Source organism: Onthophagus taurus, chromosome 6 (assembly GCF_036711975.1).
Source record: "Onthophagus taurus isolate NC chromosome 6, IU_Otau_3.0, whole genome shotgun sequence".
NCBI classification, from domain to species: Eukaryota; Metazoa; Arthropoda; class Insecta; order Coleoptera; family Scarabaeidae; genus Onthophagus; species Onthophagus taurus.
In genome coordinates this window covers 9,122,490-9,141,012 of record NC_091971.1, presented here as the reverse complement: position 1 = coordinate 9,141,012, position 18,523 = coordinate 9,122,490, and the positions used below count along the sequence as shown (strand labels likewise).

Here is an 18,523-nt window from a genome sequence, read left to right as displayed (position 1 = left end):
AATTTGAGTAAAAATTTCAACATATTACATTTTTAAACGTTGTTTTAATACCTACATGGTACACTTATTTTGATCATTTCTGCTTATAATAAAATCAAAAAAAGAAAACAATTTATTTCGTCAAAATTAAAATTCCTTTAAAATAAATCCAAACACGATAGCTTTATCTCAATAAATAAGCAACTTGCGGGTTGAAATCTAGCCTAAAAATTGATAATACAAGTTATTCTAACTATTTCGGAAGATAATCAAGTCGTGTTTGAATTTTTTTAAAAAAATTTAATAATTATTATTTATATTTAATATAAAAATATCGGATGATAAATAAAAATAGTTTGTGGCGTATTTCTTTAAAGACAATATGTAGAGGTGTCCCGGATAATTATAATGGATGATATGAAAATTAAATGCGGTAAAAAATACAGATAATTCCTGTTCAAAAAAAATCATTCATTTTACAACAAATGTTTCATTTAAATAAATCTCTGTATTTTTTACCTTTTCTAAATGATCCAATATGGTAATTTATGATTATCCTGAACACCCTGATTATATTTTTGTTCAATCATTTTCTTTTTGGTAAATGTTGACCAAAAAAAACTAACATTAAAGGCAAATAATGCGCCGTGAAAAATCCGTGTGTAAAAAATGATCTCATCCATCGTTTTATTTTGTTTTTCTTCTACAGTAAATCGTGTACAATCAAAATGTTGAAAGCTCAGTATGTCTTTATGTCATGATATTTTCATTCTTTAAGGCCACTGTTAATCTTTTTTTTTTTTAATTGGGAAAACTTTTTTGTTGTTCCCAAATTTGTGAATCACCTCGACAGAGATATGATTGTTTAACGTCAAAAAGTTTTTTTGAGTTTTATTTTGGTATACAGAATATTTCAAAAATAATAATTCAAGAATTTTGAGGAAAATGTTAATAAATGACCTTGAACAATTTCGTACTATCATTAAATACTCAATATTGATGAAAATCAAATATATATTTGAAATTTTTTGCGATATCCTGTATAATAATGAATTAATTATAAAAAAAATGTTGTTTTTTTTTGTTGTGGAAAATAAATATTTATAAAAAGCAATCAAAAATTGGGTTAATTAATAGTTAAAAAATATGCATTTTTTGCTGAAAGTCATAGTCGTGAGGATGATCATTGAACCGAAACCTGTTATTATAAATTGATATTTAAATTTTGATTTTCAGTTTAAATTTTCTTTTTGTTTCCTTTTTATTGATTAGTGAGGATAAAATTTGAAAATAAAAATGCAACTTAGGAATACAGCTTGAAATAGAACTGCACTTTAGATATAAATCTAACTATAAATTTTTCTATTTTGGATGAAAAAATATGGATTTTTTCTTTCTTATGGTATCATTTTTATTTTTTTTATATCTTCAAAGCAAAAACCACAATGAAACCGAAAAAAAAAAACATTCTAAACACTTTTTTTCAACTCCAATTCTTTTTTACCATTTTTTTTTTATTTTTTCGTTTTTTTTTAAGTAGAACTAATCTTAACATCACAGATTAAAAATTTATTTATTTTTTTGTATTTAGAACATTTTTTTTTTGTTTTAAATTAATTAGTTTTTTAATTAATTTAATTAGTTTCAAATTGTTTTCTTGGGGTGAAAAAAAAAAACTTAATAATCGAAAACGTTGTCGATCGCGTAAAAAGATTTAACGACAAAAAACAGAATCTTTACAACGTTTTGTACGAACAGCGATCTATTTTTTTGGGTCCTTTTTGTAACTCGATTTTTGTGCTACGTATTTGATGGTGATTGTTGGCCAGACATCGGTCCGTTTATCGTCGTCAATTGGGGCACGCTGCTATTGTACGGATGGTTTGAGTTGCACAACACTGTATACACGTTATCCATTTTGCTTAGTCTTTCAAAAAATGGTATTAAATCTAATAGTTCTGAATCGGACATATCGTCAAACCAGGATGCCACTGGTACCTAAATAACAACATATTTCTTTTAAAACCCATCATCTCAAAATAGAAAGATATTTCCATTCCTTTTTACGTCTCAAAAATACGCGAAATCTCAACAACCCGACTTGAATTTTATCGAGTTAAAACACGTAAAAAGAACACTTTTGAGTTATTTATAAACTTGTGATTTTGTTTACTTACCGCATTGTCTGGATGGAATATATAGGAAGCAGGTGAATTATCAACGATAACAATTTGCTGCAATTCTCGTCCAAGTTTATTCAGGTCCTTGACGTAATTTCCTCGATGGAAGACACAACTTTCCCTAAACAGTCTAGTCCTAAAAACCCCCCACTTGTCCAGCAAATCAGCGACCGGATCCGCGTATTTTGCTAACGACGCCGTAAACAGAACGCATTCGTACAATTCTCCCATCCTTTTTAAAAAATCATCCACGTACGGCCTTTTTAATACGTACACCTGGTGTACAGTTCCATCTATTTCTACTGGTACCACAAAATCCGCATTACTTATTGGCTAAATTCAAAAACAAACGATAATAAAAAAAATAATCAACAAAAAATAATTTTCTTACTTTGAAACTGCTATGTACAAGTGTTTCATCTAAATCTATAACCATACACTTTTTGTGCATATCTTGGTGTCGGACAGCCGGCAATAAATACCGTGGTGGTCCGCCAATCGATCTCGCATCGAAATCGAATAAATGCGGATGAGTTGGTTCCTTTTTGTCACGACCCCAACAGCATAAAATGGTTTGAAAGAATCCTCTCTTTTTCTTGAGGGTTTGAACTTTACCCTCTGATAAATCGCTTTCATCTCTAGAGATTGTGCCTGAGAACAAAGGAATTAAAATAAAACATATTTCAAATTTTAAAAAAAAACGGATACATAAAAATAAAATCGAAGTAATACGAAACTTGTTTATTTTATTTTACGCTATTCTATTTTTGTTCATCATAAAATAATATATTTATTTTCATCTCTAAAATTCATGGATACGCGTGATCTTCAAGAATTTTATTTAATTATCGTGTTTTTTTTTTTTAATCAATCAACCTCATAATATGAGGTAAATTACAAACTACCGCCATCTAATGGCGGGTAGATGCTTAAATCTATTATAATAGTTGCAATATTCATCATCTAGAAAACAGAGACAGTCTCTAAGCTGACTTAAGTGGTAAGACAACGGTTTTAAAAAGATCAGAAAAATCTGGGTAATGGTTTAGACTTGCTAGACTAACAATATTACTACCGACGAAGAAGAAATTTTTCCTACCCACCACTTTAAGAATGTTTCTAACCATTTTCCTCGAAGATTCAGGAAGGATATTTTCAGTATGCTACCATTTGTCCAGATGCTACCAGATCTCGCATTGTATTTGTGTAATAGACTATTCATGTATTAGCCATGAAAAGGCACAAAGTAAGGTACTTTGCGCTTTTTCTTATTTGTCAATAAAGTCAACCATACTATTTAACTGGGCGGTAACTGCCCTCTGATTGTCGATGGCGTAGGTGTTATTTGCGCTTACTATTAGGAAAAATCTCCCGATTAACCCGCAAAAAAGGATCATTCTGCTTTTCACCAAATAAATGATTTTTGATTGATTTTATTCTATTATTCATTTTTTTAAGTATATATAATAATATAAATTAAAATTGAACTCTTATAAACAATTACATCCCATTAGGACTCCTTTTTATTATAAAGTATCACTTAAGATTGAGTTCATTCCCTGAATGATAACAAAACTAAAACTACTACTGTTTTCAATTGTGTTTCGATTGATATCATCTCTAGAAAACTTACAAGCTGTAATAACTAGTTTTTACTATTTATACAAACAGTAGGCAATCTGTTTTAGCGTTAAGCAGCGTTAGGATAACGTCTGCACTAATAATGGACTCTCACCTAGCACTGGAGGAGGCCACGAAATATAATCGTGTCACTATCCAATGGATCAAGGGGCATTCCGGCTCTACGGGTAGCAAACACGCGCACAGACTGGCAAAGCGTACTCCCAGCAGAAATCCCTATGTTAGAGTTCTTTAGCTACTCATATCAACATGATCAAGCACATTACCCACAAAAAGTTCCTAAACGCGTGGGAGAAAACCGCGGGCTGCTATCTTGCTAAGGATTTGTTAAAATATCCTTCAAAAATCACAGCTTAGTTTTTCATAGAGCTTGGAAAAAACGCCCTCCGATTAGCCACAGGTCTCCTCACGGGACACTTGAAGCTTGCTAACTCTCCTCTCTGTCGACACATCTTATGTGAGTGCCCCTCTCTGACAGACCTCAGAATGAGGATCCTCGGGGAGGCATGACCGACCATAGATGATATCTGGAACTTACCTCTGAGTGATGTCCTGGCCTTTGGTAAATCCTTAGGCTGGTTGATGTGACAAGAGGTTATGCTTGGGAGTATGCACAAGGGGGTCCAATTCAAAACAACGCCCGTTTCCTTACATACAACTGGTTTTGCATTTATCACATTTTCTATTTGACACAAAACTTCCAACAAAGTTAATGCGAAGAATGAGGTTTCAAATTTTCATTATAATTGAGTTGTCTCTCATATTATGCCCATTTCTAGAAACACATAATATATGACATTTATTTGATATCTCAGTTTTGCTTGTTTTATCGCCAAACCAATTAGCACATCAAGAAAGCAGCTAGGTTAACCATCTATAGCAGAGGTCTACACATTCTTAAATATGTTGTATTGTGTTTGGGCGAATATAAATATGATGTCTAAAGATAATCAATTTAGGTATCTATATATGATATATATTGAGCATAAACATCGTATGTGGCGCTACAACCATCTTCGGATCCTTGCCACCTAAAGGTTCCTCCTTCACTCATCCTTATTTCGTGCAGCTTTCCTCTACCGTCTAAATCCAACCTTGGTCGCGTCCTGTTATTTCTCCTCACATCTCAGTTTATATCTTCCTGTGGTTTGGCATTCACAATTTTCCTCGATACACATCTATCTGGCTGTCGTTCTATATGGCCTGTCCATTACAATCACATGACCTTAGTTCTGCTAATGACATGGTATTTTCGTTACAATTGATGTAACGTATTTCGTTCTCACACATCCCATTAAAGATGATACGAAGGCTTTTCGTCTCCTCGATAAACGACAGGTTGTATAAGGGCTTACAGGGGCACTCCGTTCTGCACTTCGCTATCATTGCTTTTTTCGCGCAGGGCAGTACACTTTAAGGTACTTATAAGACATTCTCTTTGGTCAAGCAGCAGAGTTCCCTTTCGACGAAACTATTTAATGACTCCATAATAACTAGACGTTCCAATTGCATTTTAAAATACCGAAAATTGTAGAAGAGCAATACGAATAACCTCAACGATATGTTCCACACCTGTTATAGATTCCCAAAATTTATAATTTAACAAAATAATTGATTTTAAATTAGTTCGGTCTTAGAATCAATAACTCCACAGCTCGTCAGGTTTTGAACATTATTATGCAATCTTAGTCAAGCTTTTTGATTTTATAATAATTTGATACAAGTAATGTGTGAAATGGCCAAACGAGTATTGAAACATAAATTGAATGATACAAAAATTCGCGTTGATTCTGAATACAAGATATTAATAATGGTTTCAAATTTAAGCCAAAAAACTAATAAGAAATCTATTAAGGAATTGGACGCAAAGTGAACGATTATTTTGCGGTGCCACTCCTTGTTGGTAGTTAAACATTGATTTTAGATTATAATTTGTGTTATCTCTGTATTTTGTTACTTGTGCAAACTTTTTGTATTTGTATGGGATCAATAAATTATGTTCTTTTAATCCCCCTTAAAAAAAACACATATGTGCGCGATTAATTTTCTCTTCAGATTAGTTATAATATATTTTTTCATATTGGCTTTTTCTGGACTTTTACTTTTCCTACAAATTGCTTTTTCATCACATCATCTACGAAAAGAGATAAATCATAATGAGCTAGCTATTATGATGTTGTCAAACAAATGATCTGACCCATGGGCATGAAAACTAACCACATTGAAGAATGTCAAAAATGTTCTCTGGATCTCGGTGATGTTTTCATGGTTGACATCGAAGCAGCAGATGAACTATTTTTTGTGGAAACCAAAATGCGCCTCTAAAATACCATCTCTTCTACATTGGACAAGCTGAGGATCAAACTTGTCGACTTTGTAACGACGAATCAGAGACTGCTAAACATATACTGTGTTAATGCATCGCCAAATGCCACCTAAGACACAAAATTTTAGGTAAAGTACGCCTACACCTAAAGTACGATATAAAGTAACAAGATCTTGGAGCAATACTAAGGTTCATACATTTGCCCTAAACATTTGGAGGGTTCAAGCTATAATAGATCTTATAGACATTGATGCTAACAATCATCTAGAAAAGGAGGCAAATGATAATAAAAATTGTTTCTTTGGATCTTGGTGATACTTTCATGGTAGACATTGAAGCAGTTGATGAACTGGCTTGAACTATTTTTTGTGGACACAAAGGTTGACATCTCATTGCAATAGTTATTGAGAGCAGAGACATCTTTAGAAATATATTAGAAGTAATCTTCGGCTGCATTACTGAATATGGAATACGCTATATCTTATTGATAACTCAATATTTAAGATTTGTAACAATAACTTTATAGATAAAAACTATATTCCATTATCAATTCAAAGTAAAAACGTTATTTTCACGCTTTCACAAATCAATATTTCCTTATCGACTTTACTTGGTTAAATAGTTTCCATTCGAATTTATAAAGTTAAATATTTTGAAAAGAATATTATTGAAACAAATACAAAATTCGCAATAACAATGTTGTAAACGATAACATTTACGAGTTAAAATAATCCTTATTCCGTTTCGATTTGATAATTTTTTTATTAATTCATTAATCGAAAAAAAAAAAAGAATAGTTGATTAATTTATTTATCTGTATTCGTTTGATTTTTAATAATTTCTTTAGAGAAAAATAAAAATGCCACACGAAACTTGATAAGATAACATTCGTATTTATAACAATAGTTTTCAATCTAAATACATTTTTTTTTCAAATAATTTATTTATTGTTTTTTCGTAAATTTATTATAATTTTTTGCTATTATTAAATGATTCTTAAATTAAAAAAAATGTTATTAAAAAGGCAACAAAAACATAGAACTTGCGGTTTTTGTAATTTCTAAAAAAAAATCACGATAAAAAATAGTCCAGATTCAACCAGAAATTAAGAACAATTCCCGAAACATATTAAAACAAAAAAGTAGCAAAAGTAAAAATCAAATGTTTAGATAAAAAGTCAATTTTTTTTAAACAAATGAAAAGATTTTAGAAACAAATGCGTTTCGTTAGTAAAATGTAATAAATTCTAAAAATGTGAAAGCACATTCAACCAGATGACAGAGTCTTCAAAAGAGGTCACCACATATACAGGTGTGGAACGTTTATAAAAAACCATTTGCATAATTCTTTCTTTTTTTCGAACATATAATGTATTCTCCTTAATATACAAAAGGAACTTTACTAAAACTACTATTATAAAATAGTATTTTCCTATTCTCAGGGTCGCATTCAAGGTTAGCTACTACGAAGCGTCGTCGTCGTTCGCTTGTTTACCTTTGAATTCAGCAGAGACACACGCCTACTTTAAATAACTATAATAAACCGAAATTAAATTGCATCCAAAAATTAATCGCCTCTAAAATAAAAATTTCTTAAAAGAAATGAAACGAATCGTTGTTTAAATCGTTAACAGGTGTAAAAAGTTTCTATTTTAACTTAAACGTAAGACAACTTTAGTATCCGTCTGTCACTTGATTATTTACCTTTTTCGGGAGGGTAGCTGTTCAATTGTTCGTCTTCCCTTGACACTTGCGTAATAATGGACGATGCGTCCATTTAAACATTTGCTTCTTTTCAGCGTCCGTTTTATCCACTAAACACGTTTAACGTTCTTAACGCAATTTAAAATACGTTAAATTTAAAGCACCAGTGCAGCAAAATGGCAGGAGCTGTTTTTACTTTTGCCCACCATATTGTATACTGATCTCTAACTTACCAACACGGATCTCAATAACAATTTAACCGCCAAATTCAAAACAAATTTTTCTTTATTGTTAGAAAATTACGATTTATTTCGTAGTTTTTACAACGACTATCACATTTTATTCTTGATATTTATTTATTTTATATAAAATAATATATATATTTTTATTTCTTGTTATAGTGCTGCTCCTTTGGTGTGGTTTTTAATCCTTATTTTCCTGTAAATCGAACATCATTTATTTTTAAGAAGCATATGACGTTTTGTAACTCTTCCGCAAAAAATTCCAATCATCAACATTGATGATATAACCAAAAAGATTAAAAAGAGGAAGTAATGTTTTGCTGGAGATAAAGCCACCTGACTGTATAGCTGTACTAAATTCTCAGGTGCAGCCTAAAATCCCAAAAAAATCACACACTAATAAAATACAAGAAATAATAATAATTACATAATCAATTTGTTTATACATTTCAATTCTTGTTTTAAACATATTTGCACATTCATCCGTTAATGGTTTATTTTTAGGATCAGCCAAAACATATTTTAAACATTTTATATCTGCAAAATATAAAAAAAAACTTATTTAGTTTAATTTTTAATCAACAATTTCTTACGTCGTCCACTTCCTTGTGGAATTTCACTACAATATTTCAATAAATCCAAAGCACAAGCTTCATGTAGTAAAGGATCCGCATTAATATCCGCTTGACTTTCTTCAATCATATAAACAATTTCATCTTGGCACTCTTTCGTGTGAATTTGCTTCTTCAACAATGCGTTTTTTAAGCATTCCTCGGCTGTTCCGCGACTATCGTCTTCATCAATTTGACAGATTGTGCTCAATTCATTTTTGCAAACAACCCTTAATAAAGGATTTAATCGTAAATCGAGGGCTTGTTGTCGTAACACATCTGTCATTTCTTTTTCGCAACGATTCGATAATCTTGATCGTCGAAATGAATCTCTCAAACATCCAATCACCTTGCCATTTAATTCGTGATCGGGACTCTGACGAGCTACGATTTCACTGCAATATTTTTTGATGTCGTCTTGACAATTTTCGTGTAAACCTGGATTTAAGCGGTAATCGGAGTTTTGTTCGATCATTCGATGAATCACTATTGTACGACACTTTTTATTGAAACCTTTTTCATCTCTGTTTTTCTAAAAATAAGGTTTTAAATATATTTATAAGAAATTACTCTCTCCGTCCAGAAATAAGTGTCTAATATCGATTTTTTTTGTCCAAAAATAAGAGTCATTTAAGTATTGAAACTGAATTGATGTTTTTTACATGTTGATAGAGCCCAAAATCAAAATTATCTTTATTTATATTTGCCGCACTTTGCTAATTATTGCATCCATCTACTTTCATTCTGCCAAGGTTTCTGCCAAGAACTGTTGGTGCGAAAGGAAAACCTTATTCAAAGTATCCGAACTCAATTCGGAAAAGGCTTTTTAAACAGAAAGGGATTAATGGGAATAAGAGCATGGCAAAGAAGAGCGCGAGACAGGGAAGGCTGGAAGGATATTCTGACCCAGGGCTGTAGAACCAGAGAAGAAAAATATTGGAATGATTTGTCTCATTCTTTTTCAGTTCCGATGCTTGTCGCTGCGTGCTATGAGCTCTTGTCTTTGCTTTCCATGAGGCATGTGATTGGCCTAACCTCAAAACCTTCCTCGTTTATCCAGGCTTAGGATCGAGATAAAAGAGGAGGATTTTTTTCTCAGAGCCGATACAGCTGAGAAATGAAATGCAAACCCTACGCATAATATCCAGATATATTCTAATAACATAGTAAGAGAAACATATAAATCAGAGAACATGCAACACGCTGGACATCGTCAGACGATTCCGGCAGAGACGAATAGAAGGAACATGATGTATAAAGAATGAATCAGTCGTGCTTGACAAAATGTACATGAGATGACAAAACATACACAAAAGGACCGATAGGAAGACCTTCAAAGGTATGGGAAGACGGCTGAACCTAAGTATCACAGAAGAAGCAGAGCCAGGAATGACGAAGTGTCATAACAAATCATAAGGCTTTTTTCAGCACATGAAATAGTCGACCATAGGTATGGCAAGCATTACAGATGATGCAATGATCTCAAGCTTGGTATAATAAAAGAGTTTGTCGAGGTATTAGTGATGAGGACATTACTGTTGCTGCAAAGTAGTTTTTATATTATCTCCTATAATTTACAAGAAGATTTAATTACGGCATTAAAAAATCCTAAATCTAAAACGTTTGTATCAGAACTGACATAACATTTTGATTTTGAACCCAGTTCTATTTGAAGCTTCATTAAACTCATTGTCACCAGGAAGAATGTGTGGTTTAATATGAGCTTTTGCATTTAAACTAGCTGCTAGCATCTGCGCTTTGCCTTGTGTTGGGACTTAAGTTTGGTCTTTTACGACCGTTTCTTGTCAAAATGTTTTCCCTCTCTCCCATTATTTTCTTTATCCGAATCTTTATGTGAGATCTAGAAAAGTCGCGTTTTTTTGGATTAAAAACTTATATACTGTAGGAAAAATTACAAAACTTTTTAATGGCAGTGAAAAATTTAACCATTAATAAGTGTTTTCAAAACGACAACCGATATGGGACACTTATTTCTGGACAAAGGAAATATTAAATTAATTACTTTTAAACAATCCAAAACATGTTCTCGTTCAGTTTTGGGACAAAATTGATCGATAGAATCCTCACAGTTTGTAACTAAAGCGTAATCAACGGTGTTATCCGCGATTTCTTCACGTTTAATTTTAAATAATTCGACTTGACAAGTTTCTGATAATTTATCTTGGGTTGATTGAAGACATTCTAAAACCTTTTTTAAATACGATTAATATTAATAAATCCATTTAAAACAAAATAACAGTAATATTTTGACAATTACAAACAAAAACAAACCTTTACCTGTGCCGAATCAGCAGGCACATTTCCACAAAATTTTTTAACGTCGTCTTTACAAGCCGAATATAACTTTGGGTCGTTGTTGATACTTTCTCTTTGTAAAAAAAGTTGTGCGCGTAATTGTTGTCTGCAATCCTTTTGGATTTCGCTTTTAATGCCCATCATGGTGTCGTTAAGAACCTTTTCGCTTAAACACGTTACAACACCAGCTTTAGATTTTTCGTTCTGACAAAATTGTAATGCAAAACGTTTACAGGCCATTTTAAATTTGTATGAAAATCGGTAATCTTTAAGCGAAATAATTTGAAAATGTTCTATACTAATTTTGCATTTGTTGTTACGTTTGATTGTCATTTCGTTTTTGTGTGAAATCAAACAACTCATAACATCACCATCTTCATTCCCGAGTTCGGAGTCGCAAAGTTGATTCATTTCGTTTTTACAATTTTTCATTATATATGGATTTAATTCAATGTGTTGTGCTTCATCTTCGGTGAATTCTTCGATAGTTTTTTTACAAACATCGCTAACTTTTTCTAAATTTAATTGTAAACATTGCAACTCTTCACCTTTTCCGGTTTTTTCAAAACAATGCATCGCTAAATCCTCCAAACAGTTTTCTTCGATTTCCGGGTGTAAATCAACGTTTAGTGCTCTTTGTCTCATTACTCGTTTTACTTGTTCAAAACATTTTGGTTTCAATTTCATGTCTTTATTGGGTCCATAAGCGTAACGATACAAACAGGGCAAAACTAAAGGTCCACTTTCTGGATGATTTGTTGGATCTTCCCATTCTTTTCCTGCGTGACAAAATCGATTTGCATCATCGCGACATGCTTTGTATAGTTGTGGGTCTAATTTAAAATCTCTTGCGACGAAATATTGTATTTGAAATAGCGCGTCTTCACATTCATCGGTCATTACTTCGTTTCCAATGTTATCTAGTAAACAAGTCATAACCCTTGCTTCTCCAGCTTTTATACCATTGCACGCCACTTTTACGACAGTAATACAAGCGTCGTGTAATACTGGATCTACACGCCAATCTTCAGCTGCATCAGTTTCTTTTATTAATTTTTCTAACTGAAATTAATAGAGGTGATTAACTTGATGAGGAATATCGGAGATATTAGTAAAGCTAACAAAAGAAGGTAGAAGGATCCTAAAAAATGTTAAAGAGTTGAAATAAACGAACATATGGATAGATGAGAACTACTCTAAGAAAATTCAGAGAGGGAGATATTATTTAATGACGGAACTAAGGGAACTCAAGAGGAAAGGAGTTAAAGCTCATTTACAATACAACAAAATAATTGTGAAGTTTTTACTGAATTTTGCAGAAAACCTTCGATATATCCAGAGAATAAGGAGAGGAAGTAATTATATAATGGGAGACTGGAATGCGAGAATATGAGGATCAGGGAGAAGCAGTGATGAATAGAAATGGACAAAGAGTGCTGAACCATGGGAACCAACCAGAGTAGTCATGGCAACTATTAATAATATAGAAATCGAAAGAGAAGCGATGAAAGGTGGAGAATTTTTAAAGAGATAATGCGAAATAAAGCTATGGAGATGTGTGGAATGAGAAAATATAATAATCAGACAAAGAGAACACACTGATGGAATGAAGAGGTCCGACAGGCAATCAAGAAGAAGAAAGAGTCATGGAAGAAATACATAAAAATGAATACGGAAGAGGATAGAGTAAACTATAGAATGAACAGAGATGTAGCTAAGAATATGGTAAGTTAGAAAGAGTTCGGAACAAACTTAAGTGAAACATCATACGAATCGAATAACAGGAAATTCTGGAATCAAATAAGAAAACTGAAGGGAGATCAAAAGAAAGAAATGAAAGCCGTCAAAGATAAAAACAACGAGATAAAAGAATTTTAATAAAGATTTTTATGCAGAAAAGTGTAAAGATAGAAAATGGACACAAACAATAGAGGATGGAAGAGAAGATGAGATAAAGGAAGACGCTACAGACATAGCAACTGAAGAGATAATAATGGAAGAATTAGGAGAGGTAATAATGAAGATGAAAACCGCATGGGAGTCGGAAACAATTCCGAAAGATTAGGAAGATAATATCATCTTACTAATACATAAAAAAGGAAGCTACTCGAACTGTGAAAATTACAGAGCCATATGTCTATCATCTACAAGTTACAAATTATACACAAAGATAATACAAAAAAGGTTAAGAAGAGTTGTGGAAAATCAACTAGAAGATGAACAAGCAGTGAACTATACCTAATATTCTTGCATCTAAAAGCAGCTTTTGACATGGTTAACTGTAGTATTATATGGAAGTGCCTAGAACAACTAATGGTACCACAAAAACTAACAAAAATAATTGAAAACCGGTACAAGAAAGTCAAGGAACGTCACAAACTTTTGAAATAAGCAAGGGAATAAAACAAGGCGATAGCCTAAGCCCCTTGTTATTTATAATATTAATGGACAGATTGTTAAAAAAATACAAGAACACATAAATATCAAACAGTAATAGATTATAAAAGTTTGGAACCAGTAAAAATAGATAATTTACTATATGCTGACGACATAGGTAGTGCTGATAGCAGAGAACCATAAAAAGGAAAGGAAGTTGGTTGAAATATGGACAGAAGAAATTGAAAAGATGGGCCTAGAATTGAATGTAAATAAATGTAAAATCGTAATAATAAATAAAAAGGAAATAAGATATAACCTGAAAGAAATATTTATTAAGGAACAAAAGATAGAAGAAGTATCATAAGTACTTGGGCAGTATAATATCATAAGACGGAATGATAGATTTAGACATAAATGCAAGAATAACGAAAACAAACAATTTTTGGGAAGAAGGAGATAGATAAAAAGATAAAATTGAAAGTTACAACTCAGTGGCAGTCCCAATATTAACATATGCCAGTGAATCATGGACACTCCAAGATAAACAAGAAGGAAAGATCACAGCAAAGGAAATGACATTTTTAAGGAAAATAGTGGGGAAGACAAAGTGTGATAAGATAAGGAATGTAGATCAAGAGGAGATAATCAGCAAAATAGAGAGAAAGTAACTAAACTGGTACACCCACATAATTAGAATGGAACATAACACAATAGTAAAAAAGATATTTGAAGCAAAGAATAAGGATAAGAAAAAGAGTTGGGAAGAAGAAATTAAAAATTATATACACGGTGATTCACATAAGCACCGACACAGAGCAGGGACATGTAAAGAATAATAAATTAAAATGATTTAACGTAACTTACCTCTATACTAAGTTGTACACCTGAAGAGTTATAGGCCTTCAAAGTTGGCTCTTACGTTTTATAAATATTTTCGTAATACATTAAACTAGAAAAACCAAATTTGGTATTCGTTATGAGTGTACCAAGGGTATTAATTGGTAGCAAATTGAACTTAATTGAAGCATTTCAAAGGGTGGTGGTACCCTAACTTTTGACAGATTTTTTTTAACTTTTTGGCGAATTTAATACATTACTATTTAATTTCATGTGGAATTTAATTCTAAAACTTTTCTTCTAAAAAATTTTGTCGTTTTCATAAAAAAACTTAAATAACTATTTGACGACAAGGTTTTATAACCTATTTGTCAAGTTTGACATACAATTTCACAGCCGACTATTGAATTTTCGATGATTTTGAGTAGCATTAACGAAATAAGCGTCTTTAGTTATTTGAGTTTTTTATGAAAACGACAATGTTTTTTAGAGCAAAAAAAGTTTTAGAATTAAATTCCACATGAAATGAAGTAATAATGTATTAAATCCACCAAAAGGTTAAAAAAATCTGTCAAAATTTAGGGGACCATCACCCTTAATCAATCCTTTGAAATACCTTAATTGGTCTCAACTTGCTACCAATTAATACCCTTGGTACACTTATAACATATACCAAATTTGGTTTTTCTAGCTTAATGTATTAAAAATTTAAGACCCAACTTTGAAGGCCTGTAACTCCTCAGGGGTATAACTTAGTATAGAGATAAGTTGTGTTAAATCATCTTAATTTATTGTTTTCTACATGTGCTTTGTGTCGGTTCTTATGTGAATCACCCTGTATATTTAAAAAAGTGAGGTTAAAATAAAATTTACCGCTCTTTGACAAGAATCCCTAATTTTTTTGGTATTTTTCACTCGAGCATGTTCCATAAGACAATGTAACGTTTTCCCTCCAACTTCCAAATTGTTACAAAACTTTTTAATATCCAAAGAACAACCATCAACAATCTCTGGTGATAATCTAAAATCTTCCATTAAAATCCGTCGGTGATCCTTCATTTCGTTTTCGCAATCGTTATCAATCTTGGTACCATTCTTCATAACATTTTCAAGACACAACAAAACTTGAGCTAATCGAATACTTTTATCCTCAGACGTTTGCCTCCGACAATGGTACTTTTTGATATCATCTTTACAAGTTCGCATCAAACCTTTGCTAAGGCGATAATCTTCCATAATTAATTTTTGTCGCTTTAATAAGTGATTGCGACATTTTTCGTCTAAATGATCGTTATAATGTTGCATAAGACACTTAAATACTTTTCCACTACCAGGTGAATACAGAGAACAATAATGCATGTGATCGGTAGCACAAGCCATATAAAGTTGTCGGTCTAATTTAATGTTATCTGATTGTATTTCAGATAATTCCATAATTTCTCTCTGACATTCAGAATCAATTTCTCTATAATAATTTTGTAAACAACTCAAAGTTTCACCTTGAGAAGAACTATCCCCAGTTAAGCGACCACACTTAAACTTCTCAACAGCTGTGTTACAATGCTTAAGAAAATTTGAAATCCATTTTAAATCATCAAACGCTATATTTTCGAATCGCGTTATAGTATTTACACAGTCTTTAACGCTGATTTCGTTTTTAACATTAATAGCGCATTTTAAGTAAGATATTTCTGAACTGGTGTCGGTATGTTCGCATTGAAAAGAGTGATCATTTTCACATAATGGTGACAAAAATTCGCGTACATATTTATTGCTGATTATCTCACTAATTTGTTCCCAAACAACATGCTGGCATTCACTATCCAGCCGATTAACATTGCTTGGGTCTGAAAGTATGCATTCAATAATTTGAAAATCATTAGCTTTTTGTGTGGAACAAAATTGTTTGATAACAATACATGAAGGTTGTTTCATTATTATCGACGATACATCACCATTAACTCTACTACAAGTAATTAAAACTAATACTAAGCAAAAATTTATTAAAAATTTCATTTTTTTAATTTATTTTTGAGGTTATATTCTTAATTGTCAACTTTGGAGGTTATTTTTTTGACAAGTAAACTTCAAATCACATCGTTTAACTTTAAAAAGTCAGCACACACCCAACTGAACACTTTAAATTGGAAACTATTAATAAATTATACACAGCGCCTAAAAAAAAGTACAAGGTAAACAAACTCGGGTTTAATAAACACGTTTTCCAATCACTTTAACCGGGTGTTATTTGTGGAATATGCGTAGGAGTGTTGAGCCGTTAAAATTATCACTATAAGATATTGATAACAGGAAATATTCAATACCACAAACCGCGTATCGATGTTGTAAGCAACTGGACAAGTATGATAAGTAAATAAAATGAATGTGAACGAACGTAACCTTTAATTTACTTTTTGTGTCTAGAGAAATTTATTGTTCTAAGATTTAAGTTGGTAGCTCCGAAATTTAAATGGAGGGAAACTTCAAACTTGAAATTAATTTAGGAAGTGAAAATATTACTGAAAACATCAAGATTGATGTTGTTAATAACGATTATTCGTATAACAGTTTCTTTAATCGATACTTATTAAATAATAATCCAGTTGTAATTAAGAACATTTCGAATTGGGATTGTATAAAAGATTGGATTAATGACGATGGTATAAATTTTTCTTATTTGGAGGAAAAATATGGAGATTCACCAGTTATGATATATAATTGCAAAATACCTCATTATAATAGTCAGAAAACTGAGTGTGCAACCCTTCGAGACTATTTAAACAGCTGGGCAAAAGCAAAAGATGATTTATTGTATTTAAAAGATTGGCATTTAAAAAATCAAAAACCAGATGATAATTTTTATAGAGTTCCTATTTATTTTGCTTCTGATTGGTTAAATGAGTATTTCTGCGAATGTTTAAAAGATGATTATAGATTTGTTTATATTGGACCTAAAAATACATGGTAAAATATCCATATTAAATAATTATAAAGATTGTATTTATATTATTTTAAGGACACCATTTCATCAAGATGTCTTTTCATCTTACAGCTGGTCTACCAATATATTCGGCCAAAAGAAATGGTTGTTATTTCCACCTGGTGAAGAATTAAAACTTTTAGATAACCTAGGAAATTTACCATACGATTTAGAAAAAGTTGATTTAAAAAATTGCAAATATTACGAAATAATTCAAGAATCATCAGAAGCGATTTTCATTCCATCAGGATGGTATCATCAAGTTTGGAATTTAAAAGACAGCATTTCGATTAATCATAATTGGGTAAATGGATGCAATATAAAAATGATGTGGAAATCTTTATGTGATAACTTAAATAACGTTCGAAAAGAAATTGAGGATTGTAAAGAAATGGAAAACTTTGAGGATCACTGTCAAGTAATGTTAAAAGCATCGTTTGGTATCGATTTACAGGGATTTTATGAAATGTTGAGTTACATTGCTGGTAAAAGGATTAATTTATTGAAAAATAACGTTGAAATAATTCTATTTGATTGTTATTCATTAGGGGAAAATCATGCAATTTTTGATCTTAAATGTATTTTGGAGATTTTTGAGTTATTTATTCAAAATGGTTTTGTTAGATTTATTAATAATAAGAATGACTGTATTTTTGAATTGGTTGAAAATATTAAAGTATGGGTTAATTAATAGAATGTGTTAACGATTTGATGTATCAGAAATATCAAATGAAACATGATTAAAGAGACAAATTACAGGGCATTACACTTAATGTTTCTCTGAGGTTGACTATTGTTAAATTTCTTGTAACATTTTCCAGGCATATGTTGAGAGTAAGAGTGTTATAATAGGGGGTTAGGCCGTCCCCCTATTTCAGACCCTCTGTGAGGTACTGGCTTACAAAAATCTGAAACTTATCCCAAGAGGAACATCTTTATACTTCTTTTTTCAAATATGTCTGAAAAACTTAAATCATTCAAGTCAAACCACTTGAAAGAAATAAGAAGAGCAACAATTTAAAGTATAATTAATTAATAAACAGCTAATAATAAATTTATTAGCTTAAAAATCGATAACAAAATATATAACTTTATTACGCATGCGCGTGAACTGTCAACAATACAATTTTCATTGAATTCAGTGAAACCCTATTACTATTTTAAAGTTTAATTTTATAATAATTCATAAATATTAATATACTATACATTTATAAATTTGAATTTGTGTCAAAAAATGATGTGTAAGAACGTAAGATGTCGCCACTTTAAGTTAAAAATAATTTGAAAGTATGTTTTTAAATTTAAAATTTATTTTTAATTTTCACTCCC

The 18,523-nt window shown here is 31.4% G+C and overlaps 3 protein-coding genes across 6 annotated transcripts; 1 reads left to right on the top strand and 2 right to left on the bottom strand.

Moving 5' to 3' along the window:
• Positions 1–1,360: 1,360 nt before the first annotated feature.
• LOC111427797 (CTD small phosphatase herzog) lies at positions 1,361–8,047 on the bottom strand. The gene is made up of 4 exons (XM_023063101.2): positions 7,830–8,047; positions 2,551–2,810; positions 2,157–2,492; positions 1,361–1,977 (listed from the first exon to the last, which is right to left on the bottom strand). Exons 1-4 carry the CDS (start codon positions 7,900–7,902, stop codon positions 1,780–1,782), a joined length of 867 nt encoding a protein of 288 aa, XP_022918869.1. The 5' UTR covers positions 7,903–8,047; the 3' UTR covers positions 1,361–1,779.
• Positions 8,048–8,096: 49 nt separating this feature from the next.
• Positions 8,097–16,230, bottom strand: LOC111427865 (golgi glycoprotein 1). Of its 2 annotated transcripts, none has more exons than XM_023063210.2 (6): positions 15,088–16,230; positions 10,975–12,060; positions 10,706–10,891; positions 8,665–9,214; positions 8,499–8,608; positions 8,097–8,443 (listed from the first exon to the last, which is right to left on the bottom strand). In XM_023063210.2, the coding sequence occupies exons 1-6, from the start codon at positions 16,228–16,230 to the stop codon at positions 8,282–8,284; spliced, it is 3,237 nt and encodes a 1,078-aa protein (XP_022918978.2). In that variant the 3' UTR covers positions 8,097–8,281. The 2 variants fall into 2 exon arrangements, with proteins under 2 accessions (XP_022918978.2, XP_022918979.2); XM_023063211.2 differs by having other exon boundaries at positions 10,981–12,060.
• Positions 16,231–16,492: 262 nt separating this feature from the next.
• On the top strand, positions 16,493–18,501 carry LOC111427866 (jumonji domain containing 4). 3 transcript variants are annotated; one of them, XM_023063215.2, is made up of 3 exons: positions 16,493–16,575; positions 16,639–17,178; positions 17,267–18,501. In XM_023063215.2, the coding sequence occupies exons 2-3, from the start codon at positions 16,685–16,687 to the stop codon at positions 17,883–17,885; spliced, it is 1,113 nt and encodes a 370-aa protein (XP_022918983.2). In that variant the 5' UTR covers positions 16,493–16,575; positions 16,639–16,684; the 3' UTR covers positions 17,886–18,501. The 3 variants fall into 3 exon arrangements, with proteins under 3 accessions (XP_022918983.2, XP_022918981.2, XP_022918982.2); XM_023063213.2 differs by having other exon boundaries at positions 17,231–18,501; XM_023063214.2 differs by having other exon boundaries at positions 16,511–16,584; positions 17,231–18,501.
• The last annotated feature ends 22 nt before the right edge of the window (positions 18,502–18,523 follow it).